Source organism: Pelecanus crispus, chromosome 10 (assembly GCF_030463565.1).
Source record: "Pelecanus crispus isolate bPelCri1 chromosome 10, bPelCri1.pri, whole genome shotgun sequence".
Taxonomy (NCBI): Eukaryota; Metazoa; Chordata; class Aves; order Pelecaniformes; family Pelecanidae; genus Pelecanus; species Pelecanus crispus.
Window position 1 is genome coordinate 32114437 of NC_134652.1, and position 11015 is coordinate 32125451.

Genomic DNA, 11015 nt, shown 5'->3' on the forward strand with positions numbered 1-11015 from the left:
ATATTATGTATATAATTTTATTCTGTGTTATATCTTTATATATATTTACATACACACACACTTGGGACACTGTAGTCCCAGGATACAGATTCAGGGTTCTGCTGTGGCAGAACATTCTGCCACACGGTTTCTGTACTTACAGTATCAGGGAAGATGGTTTTATCTTCAGTGCCACAATTTTGTGTGATTTAGTTACAAGGTGAAAACTCCAAGGAAATATTGGACAATAATAAGTGAACCTTTATACTGGATAATAACCAAGAAATGTGGAAAAGTGGGGTGATAGTGGAGGGGAATGCTTCTCTTTCAAGAAAAAGAAGTCCCATTTTTAATATTACTTTCTCCTTCCTTTTTTAGGTAACTGTGCATAATCCAGAAAATCAGAGCTATCTGATAGCATACAAAGACTCGCAACTCATAGTCTCCTCAGCTAAGTAAGTTGTAACAAAAGGACATTTTTGCAGAGCACTGCACGTGATAGGGCAAAAAATAAATTTGTCATACCAGAAGATTCAAGGGGGGGAAAAAACCCCATACTTTCCACTGTTGCTTTTCATTAAGTAATGCTCAAGTTAATTTGGATGAGGGTGTGGGTAACTACCTGAGTAATACCAATACGTAGTGGTATTATTGTTGGTTCTGTCGAAGCTGCAAGCTGTGGATTCAGCTCCTTCTGTACCAAGTTAATACAAACACAGAAGAGGGCAGTTGGGAAGCTACATTTATTTATTGTGTTTTCATTATGCTTAAGTGTTTACTGAAATGGAGTGTAATGGAATTGACGGTGTAACTAAGAATTAAGAGAGTGAAACTCTGTTCTTAGCTGTTCTCCCTGGCAAAGATGCTTGTACAAACATCTCAACGCATTTATCAATCTGGGTGAGGTCTCAATTGACTGGCAGAGATTGTATCGTCTTGTACTGCTCTTCATAAGAGAACAAATTAAGCTGAAAATTTGACTCTGCAGACCTCATTGGGAACATAATTTCATGGTTGTAGGTTAGATATTTTCAGTATTTCTTTAAAAAAAAAAACACAAACCAACCAACCACAGTTTACTGTGCTGTTTAGACCAATATATATTTTTTGACATTTTTAGTTTTGTTTGTAATTGAAATCAGTATTGTCAGTTTAACCTCAAACTAATTGTCATGCAGTAGAATCATGCCTGTGGACCAGTAGTGTTATGAGATTAAGATTTTACTGCTAGGAAGTCACGCGTCCTTTATTTATTTCTTACAGAGTGGAAATAGCTCTGAGGACAGAACAAGAGAACATTTAGATAACACTGTCAGAATAATGTTGTGCCTCAGTGGTCAGAGGATATGAGAGTCTGGGTTTGTAGGGAGAGGAGATATCTTTTGTAAGACTGTGTGATGAAGCTGGAAAGAAAAATTAACTTTTGCTCTTGAAATCTCAAGCTGATAAAGCTCTAAGCCACAGAGCTTTCCTGGTTTTTGTTTTCGCAGTTTGAGTTGAGCTCATAAAAGATTTTATAGGTGATAAGTTTATTATCTCTCCCTGCAGACTGGGCATCTGGGCATCAGAAAAATTCTGCATAAGCTCTGTATTTGAGGTTTTTTCCTGGTGAGACAAATATAAAGGTGGAATGTCCTGTATGTTGTGAAGGTAATTTTGTTCTGCATCTTCTCCCCGCAGAGCACTGCAGCATTGTGAGGAGTTAATCCAGCGATATAATCGTGCTGAAGACAGTATCTGTTTACCAGACAATAAGCCTCTGCCTCACCAGAATGTAACAACTAACCATGTGGGTAAAGCAGTGGAAGACTGTATGAGGGCCATCATTGGTGTCTTGCTCAACCTGACAAATGATAATGGTAAAACAAACAAAAAAAATTTTGCATATTCTGTGTTAAAGCATCGCATAAAACATTAACGTAAACCCTTTTCTTACACTGATTGTGGTTTTTCCATGTACAGTGCAATAAAACAGTTATGTATGGTGGATGCTTGCTTTACAGTAATCAGTAATTTGCATTTGCAAATTGGATGAGTAATTGCAAGTATTAAGTGTGAAGATGCCTGCTTTGGCTAAGAGAGTCCTGTTTGTCTTTAGGGCCGAAAGGCCTTTTGTCGATCTGCTTAAAATTATGAAAAGGAGCATTTTCAAAATTGAGCCTCTAAACACTTTTTTTTTTTTTTTTTTTCCCAGAATGGGGTAGTACAAAAACAGGTGAACAAGATGGTCTGATAGGCACAGCTATGAATTGTGTGCTTCAGGTTCCAAAGTTCCTACCTCAAGAACAGAGATTTGATATTCGGGTGCTGGTAAGCTATTGTATTTGTTACCTTAACATAAGGTGATTTGCCCCCTTGTGCATTTAACTACCATGGTTCCAAATTAAGAGGCAGCCCTTAGTTTTCATTGACCATATACATAGTTACTGAGGTACTTGAAGAAGGTTTCTGCAAGGATTTGGCGGTTTTGAGCTCTAACCATTTTCCCTGTGTTTGGTGGGGAGAAAGTGCACTGCTAGATGAACAAAGAGGTTTAGCTAAATAAGTCTGTGAATTACCTAGTTTTCAAATGTCTTTTCAACTTTAGAAATACGGTGAATGTTACTGTTTGAGATAAAGGCTTTGTCAAATTTACCTTAGCTTGTGTAAAATGGGTCTGCGTGGCCTAAATAGCAACAGTGAAATTGTCTATGTGAAGGGTCTTTTAAGAATACAAGCTGAAGGTTGGACACCTGAATCCCTAATCTGTAAATGAAATCTCATCTTTAAAAATGTTTTCAAGTTTAGAATCGGAAAAATGGAGATTCCTGCATACAAGTTCCAGTAATCAGGGATCTCAGTTTTGCCTCATATTTCTTTAAATCCTGATCCGTCTGTCTGTCAAGCTGTTTCATAAAGGTGCATTAGTAAGTTATATATCCTCAGAAAGAGAAGGCCTAAAGAAGACATTTATCTGGATAGATTTTTTTTTTTTTTCCCCCCTGAATTATCCTTTTTTAATGTGTATCATCCTCTTTGACTCTCCAATTCTTGCAGGGATTGGGTCTGTTGATCAATCTAGTAGAATACAGTGCTCGGAATAGGCACTGTCTTGTCAATATGGAAACATCATGTTCTTTTGACTCGTTCTGTACGGGAGAAGGAGATGATAGCCTAAAGATAACTGGACAGATTGATGCTGTTCAGGCTTTAGTGCAGGTAAGAAATGTGTTTTTCCTGTAATAGTTACCATTTCTCATTATCAGACTGTCAAGAGGGGAGAACTCAGCAATGAAGATTTGTCAGAATTTTTTCCTGTTTAGTATTTTGAGTAATACAGCCTAGTGGGGGAAGAGGGGTGCTGCTCACAGTTTTGACTTTTCAGTACTGTCTGTTACAGAAACAGCTTTCTTGGTAAAAGACAGTGGTATCATTATTACAGACATCCAAAGGCTGCTCTCAGGCTCCATAAAGCTTTCTTGTCCCTGTACAGTTTATTTCTAGTTTTCTTTTTCCTAAACCGTTTACTTCTAGTATTGTTTTAAACCAGCTGTAAAAATTGTAAGCTACTCTTGTCTTACATACTTTGCTTCCATAGATTATTTTAAGTACTATCTTTTGGGGAGTTTGCAACTTTAAATTAAAAAAAAAGCAGTATCATGCCTTAGAAGAGCAATAAAATATGGATGTAATGATTATGGATGTTAAACAGCATTCTTAAATGTTGTATTGACTAACTTCTTAAAAAAAAGAAATCCACCAGTAATTTTGGTGAATGAGTTCCACAATGCAAACTAAAATAAAAGAATTTAAAGGAAATTACAGCCTTTTTATTTCAATGGAGAAAATTTTATGGGCGCTTTTAGCAGTTGTTGTATTTAACTATGTGAAATAACTGTCCAGCAGCAGACAAAAAATATCAACAATAAAAGTAATAATATTAAATATCTTAATATAGAGCTCTGCAAAGCAGTATTTAAAACTGGTGGTTATATGGTTTGGGAAACAATTTGCAAGATACGAGTGCACAATAAGAGATTGCTGGTTCAGTCACATCCTTGATAAGTCATTTTAAATTACTCTTTAAATTTTTGCTTTTTACATATCGAGGGCAAAGCTGAGAGAGCAAAGAGGGGATAGCTAGCATGAAAAGAAAATGAGGATTGGTAGAGAACAAAAATGGACAGGAAAATATGGCAACTTCTAGTCTTCAAGCTGTGTCTCAAAGAAAACGATTCAACATCTACGATGCTGAAGAGGAGCCTGCCCACTGGTTCAACACAGGGGAGGGAGGGAGGCCTTTTCTGTAGAGCACAGCGTTAGCATTGGGGTAAATTGTATTTTCCTTTGAAGAAGAAAAGGCTACTGTTAAGAAAAGTATTGAAGACTAACTTTATTAAGGGGTAAATTGTGAAGGGGAAATAAACTTTCAAGTATTAATTCAATGTGTTTAGGGTTTAATTTATAACAGAAATTCTCCTGAAATGTTCCCCATTAGCTATTTCTTGAGCGTGAGCGAGCGGCACAGCTGGCTGAGAGCCAGACAGATGAATTGATTAAAGAAGCTCCTACTGCTCAGCATGATAAGAGTGGGGAATGGCAAGAGACAAGTGGGGAGATACAGTGGGTCTCCACAGAAAAGCCAGATAGTACTGAAGAGAAAGATAAGAAGGAAGAAGATGATGAAGAACTTGATCTTAATAAAGGTACGTTGTCTGGTTGTGATGAGCTTAGAAAAGGCAGAGCGCTCTGTGATTGCATAAATTCCCACCTTGTTCTCTGCTTCCTATCCGCATGCAGTCTCTTGGGCTGAGATTTCCACAGTGTACCCCCCAGGTGAAACTGTTACAGATCATAAGTAGAAGCAGTTCAGAGCTGAAGCATGAGAAGTAGAAGTTGCTGTGCTACTTCTTATTTTCTTGATAGTACCTTCTATCAGTTCCCTTTTCTTAAAAAAAACAAACCAAACCCAAAAGAACCCAACCTTTTTAGGGACATTCTGTGTAAGAAATATTCTGGAAGGGATGGCCTTTAGGCCTTTATCTTGTTCTTCTGAAACAGTCCTTGAAAGTTACCTGCCTTAATTTTGTTTTCCATGGTATCATGACCCGTTCTTGTTTCATGCTACTTTTAGGGTTTTTTTTCCTCCCCTCCCCATTTGCACATATGCTGCTTCTGTCCCCACCTTCTCTGTGTCTGAGTTCTTCTCACTCCATCGATGGTACCTGTGTAATGCCTTGATGTGCTGCATCTTTGGTAGTTTGTTCCAGGAATTTGAGTATCTCTAAGCTGAATTATGTAGTTTGTCCCTGGAAAACGTATCAGGTCTGACACATCAGTCCGTCTTCTAATAGTAGGTGCAGTGTATTACTTCTAATAGTGTTTCAGTCTTCTAATAGTAGGTACAGTTTATTACTTTCTCCAACCTTGCTTTATATCCTTCCTCCTTTTTGTAGCTCCGTCAACCAGTGTCTGCAGCTATTTGTGGTTTGCCCCAAAATGCAGAGTCATTAGCAAAAAGTGCTGTATCTGTTATCCTTAGTACAATAAACTCCTTTTGGTGGAAGTCTTACTGGCTTACAGTATTGCATGAAACATTTATATTTGTATTTTGGTGTGTTAAGCATACAGTTTGCGCATTAAAACAGCAATTAATAAAATACTATGCAAGGTAATGAATTGAAAGCAGATGAACGCCGTTTTTCTTCAGGGGTTTGCTGATGGGTTGGTAAGTGTGGGGTTTGTCTGATTCTTGCCTCTGAAGTCTCGGTCCAAAGGCTCATTTTGTTTGAGAAAAAAGAATTCTGAAAAGTGATAATGAGAGATTGTATTTGAAGCGATAAAAGATACCAGCTGCTTAGAGAATACAATACACTCCGTTGTCTCTCTTTACAGCTCTTCAGCATGCTGGGAAGCACATGGAAGACTGCATTGTGGCCTCATACACAGCATTGCTTCTAGGCTGCCTCTGCCAAGAGAGTCCAGTAAGGGAATAAGTCAATAACTTGCTCTTAAGTCCAACACAATTTTTAGTGAAGTAATGATTTGCAGTATTGAAATGGATTTATTAAACTAGGGTTCAGTGTGAGCTAGTGCATTGATGAAGCTGCACTGATGTATATAGTTTTGTGAAAAGTTGCCAGAGATACTCCATCCAAAACACATTTTCTGAACGTCAGTATGTTTATCAAAACCAGTTGGAATTGAATATTTAACCTCCTCCGTCTCTCTCCCCTTTGCAGTTAGTCTGAGCCAACAAATGAACTTACTTTGGAAAGGCAAAGGAAAATTGGCTCGCCTGTTCTATAATTATAAGAGCTTGCTTTATTTTTCAGTAGTTTCAATAGGCAAGTTAACATCACATGTGTTTACTCTTTTTTATCAGTCTGCTTTATTTTTTCCTCCGTGGAGATCACATGAAATTGTGTATGTCCATATTTGTTAAGATTATTGCCTCAGGTTGGAACTACATAATAGAAAGCTGAAGTTAAAACTTAAAAATATGGAACTCTAACAGCCAAGGACTTGATAAACTCTCCTGTCAAATATATGCTCAAATGAAAATGAGGTTCAGACCTGCCTTCAGGCATGATAGCAGAACTGGTCTTTACCATGCTGTTCTGTACCTTTTGACTGATTAGCTTCTGTACAGTTTTAGTGTTTGGAGTGATCCTGGCAATTAGTTCAATAATTCTCAACCCTTAACAATTGTAAAGGGAGATTCTCTTCATGACAGGAGAGTAATCTGGTGGGGTTTTTAGTTCTTGATAATCTTGTAGGTCCTGCGGAGGTCTGACGGTAATGATCTTTGCGGGGGGGAGATTTTAGCAACTGTTGTTTCCTAGAAACATAAACACCATAAATGTGCGTACTGCTTGAGAGAGACTGAAATCATAGGGATGACAGCAAAAGCTGTCTTAATAATGCTATGAATATACTTGTCTTATTGCATCTCACATGCAGAGTAATAATAGTTCTGTGTCAGAAAAATATTTCCCAAATTAAAATAGATTGTTTTGTTTCTTAGATCAATGTGACTACTGTGAGGGAGTACTTACCGGAAGGGGACTTCTCGATAATGACTGAAATGCTCAAAAAATTTCTCAGTTTTATGAATCTTACTGTAAGTAATATATATTTTAAATTGATATATGTAGATGTTTTTGTAATTGCGTTTTCTGTCAATAGTCCATACATCTTAGAAGCATTCAACATTTTTCAGTTTGTGCCTTTAGCAAAGCACAGGATGATTTTCTGTTTTTAAACACTGAAGACCCGTTTGTCTGTCACTATTTTGGTAGTAAATGGAATGAAGCTACTTCCATTCCATTCGACTGTGACTGGTCAGGAAAATATTTTTGAATCATCTGCCCGAGCCTAATTGCTTTTACTGATACGTAATTCTAAATACTAAAGTTCTGAAATGAGCATAGCTCTCAGATATTTTAAAGAGGTGTTACAAATGCTTGTTTGTTACTTCTGTTTTCTGTTACGTTTTCCAGTGTGCTGTTGGAACAACAGGCCAGAAATCTATCTCTAGGGTGATTGAATACTTGGAACACTGCTAGATACTTAACTTCCGCTGCAGGCACTCTAATGCTGGAGCTACCCTTAGACAAAAGAAGTCGTCATGAAAGAAGTCCTTGAAGGATATACCAAGAGCATTCATCTGTGTCATTCGTGTTCGGATTTTTAAGGCTACCTGGTCTCTTAACCATGCATTCAGCATTTTCTAAAAGACAGTTACTACATCAATCTGCAACTATCAAAAATGAGGGGAAAAAGGTTCTGAGGAAAATAAATAAAGAAACCATGCTGTTTATGATGCAGTGCAGTATTTAAATATTTTTTGGCAGGGTTTACCCTCCCTATCTTTTTTCTTGCTTTGTTCGTGACAAGTTTCAAGGGGAAAAACTTGCTGCTGATAGTGCAACTGCTGTTTACTGTTGAGCCACTGTTTCATGCCAGCCAGGTGCAAAGGCAGCTTAGCTACTGAGGTATCAAACAAATGTTCTAATAAAGAAGTTCTGGACAGCAGCACCGCTCCTATTTGAGTTTAATTTGCTCTTGCTTTTTTATTACTAGATTATTCCAAAATCATAAAATATAAATTTTTAAATACTTTTGTGATTTTAACTACTGTCTATATTTAAAATTTGTTGGAATCCAAAGAGGCGAGGATTGGATAGTTTATTTTTTATACTGTTTTGATTGAAATTAGGTTGTTGAACTATTTCTCAGTTCTAAAACTGTCATGGCCCATGTACTGTAAACTGATAGACCATAACACTTTGTAGTTCCAAGAAGCATGCGAACCCATAAACACACAAAGCCATTTGAGGGTATGTTATCCACAAAAGAAACAGTAACTGTAAAAAGTTGTGCCCTGTTTAAAAAAAAAAAAAAAAAGAAAAAAAAACTTAAAAAAAAAAAATATATTCAATCCCAGGGTAGTTTACACTTCTAATAAGCAAAAACTTTGAAATGCTGTTTTAATTTGTTTCAAGGAAGCACTCGAGATGTATTTTATAATGCTCAATACAAAGAATTTGGATGTTTTAGGGGGAAGAATTTTAAAGAAGCTAAAACACCAATGGGGATTAATGTTTCCAGCTGACATAATCTTTCTATTTCATTCTTCTGTAGTATGACAAAGTTTAAATGCATACAACACAAAGCCTTAAATTGCTGATATAGCTAAGATTTTGTTCAGTCTGAGGTCTAGTTCACAGCAAAGCATTGTGTTTGAAGACTTAAGTGGAACAAAGAATCCCAGAAAATACATGACTTTTTTTAAGAGGTTTTTTTTTCTTGCACTCATTATTCAGACCAACAGAATTGGTAATTATTTTTATTAAGCTGGTCTTGAATATTTGCAGACTGTTCTGAGATCTGCTTCGCTGACATTTTTAAATACCTGTACAGGTAGTTACATCATGTTATTCCATTGAATTTGTAAAACTTGAAGCCATAAAAATATTAGTTCTATGTATAATGAGGGGGAAATAACAGGAAATCTAATCTGCTTTTAGATCTTGTGTTATCTCCATGTATAAAGTTAAGAACTCGTGCTTTTGTATCAGTGCCAGCTGTAAATTTTTTACATACAGTGGCTGCCTTCTATGTCTTCCTATTTTTGATAATGCAGATTGTTGGGAATTCTGTAAGGAAGTAACTGATTAGCGGCAAAAATCCTATGTTGGTCATACTTTTTTGCGTTTTCTCTCATCACCTTCTAAAACTTAGTGTATCAGTGTAACTTAGAAAAGTTTTTGAGGTTGTATTCCCCTTTGTTTAAAAAAAACACAGTATTGAGAGAGAGAGAGAGAAGCTGTATGTAAATGATCTGCATCAGGAGGAAATTACTGAGTATTTTGCCCAGCTAGTTTTCTGATTTTGGAGATTTTTCTCTTATAATGGGATTTCAAATCGATTATCTAGTTTTCTGTGGAGAGATGGCAAGAGAAAATAAATTCAGATGTGATGATGGGGGAAAGCAGGGACAACTACCTTTCTTTGTTACACTGGTAATTGTTTGGGAATTGATTTACCTCAGTGTTTAACAGTTTTTTTTAAATGTAACTAATTGTCAAGCACTGACAAATGCAGATTATTTTTTTTTTGAGGGTGGGGGGAGAAATCACCCTGTGAACTGCAGTGCATTTTTGTGTGTTAGACCCTCAAATAACTCTGCGTTAAAGGGTACTTGAGGCCAACTTGCAAATTAAAGTTTTAAAGTAACTTTTTTTCCATTGTAAATATTTGTGTAAATACTCTCAATTGGAAATTAGAACAGTAGAGTACTTTTCTGAATCCAATCCTATTTTTATTTTATACAGTATTTCTCAGCTGTGATCTTTGGAGCAAAAGCCAACGGCAGGAAAAATAGTTTGTACCAGTTTCATGAAGTATGTCTTTGGGTTTTTGTAAATAATTTTAACTCAAATAAAATTGCTACTTTCAATACATATCTTGTCTTTTAACATGTAATAAAACACTCCTGTGAGTGATTGCAGAAAGAAGGCAGTGTCAGGTAAATTGTTAAAAGGAAAAAGAAAAAAAAAAAAAAGAGGGAAAAAAAAATAGAGGAGCTTCCTGAAGGTAGTGCTCTCTTTTTCACTGGCATGCTGGGACAACAGAATTCAGTGCCTGGACCTGAGGCTGTGGTCAGTCAAACCAGCTAAGGCTTGAAGTTTTCTGGATATGATGTATTCAATCTGTTGATGCATTTTGGAGTTCTCCACGCACGTTACTATTGATCGTTCAGCTGAAGGGGCATGTAACAGCTCTGAAGAGCTATAGTTAGAATAACAAAAATACACTAAAGCATAGGGGAAATGGGGCAGCTCTTGTTACGGTGATGCTTTTCACATCATGGGGGATGTTAATGGCTTCTTTCTTCAGTGAAAAATGAGAAAATTACCCATGAGCATTGCTCTGTTTCTCTATTAATATGAATGAATTTCAGACTGCATTTTCTCCCATGGATTTTTTCTTAATTGATACAACTAGATACAGGTACAATATGCAATAATTCATGAGCTGTAAAGCGACTTGAATGTGATGTGTTGTCTCTTGCCACTTTAACAAGCATCAGCATAATGTAAGTTTATTTCTGTGCTGTGAAGGGGAAGTTACTGGAGTTTGAAATACGAGGCAGTATGTCATTAGTATGTGGCACTGTAGGAGGCAAGTACAGCTTTATATAAGCAAATGTTTTCCAAAAAATCCTAACATCCGGTAAAAGTATTTCCTCTTGATTATTCTGTGGGTAGATATGTAATGGTAGCATTATGTGTGGATGCTTTGAGATGACATCGGCATTTTCAGATTAACAGGACAATTGTGAAGCTTCTATAGAAGATTTGGCAGTCATAGCCTTTCATATAATTATTTCACTTTCTGGCTGTTTTGAAATGCACTATTTGCATTACAACAAAGTGGTCCAGCATGATCTGTACAGCACTGATTTATCAGAAGCTTAATGTCAAAGCAGGTAGCTGTGCTGCAGATGATTTCTCAAGCTGGCCTAATGGAGTTGGTTTTGTGCTGTCAGC

At 36.7% G+C, this 11015-nt stretch overlaps 1 protein-coding gene across 5 annotated transcripts in view; it reads left to right on the forward strand.

The window, feature by feature from the left end:
• Positions 1-9926, forward strand: part of WAPL (WAPL cohesin release factor) — a 72431-nt gene extending 62505 nt beyond the window's left edge. For 3 of the 5 annotated variants that reach the window (XM_075717486.1, XM_075717483.1, XM_075717487.1), the window contains exons 11-18: positions 358-434; positions 1660-1838; positions 2174-2289; positions 3016-3177; positions 4457-4664; positions 5854-5942; positions 6986-7081; positions 7461-9926. In XM_075717486.1, the coding sequence (XP_075573601.1) occupies positions 358-434; positions 1660-1838; positions 2174-2289; positions 3016-3177; positions 4457-4664; positions 5854-5942; positions 6986-7081; positions 7461-7526 (993 nt within the window). In that variant the 3' untranslated portion in view covers positions 7527-9926. Of the gene's footprint in view, positions 1-357; positions 435-1659; positions 1839-2173; positions 2290-3015; positions 3178-4456; positions 4665-5853; positions 5943-6985; positions 7376-7460 lie in introns of those variants that run through there. The other 2 variants (XM_075717484.1, XM_075717485.1) reach the window with 1 other exon arrangement.
• The last annotated feature ends 1089 nt before the right edge of the window (positions 9927-11015 follow it).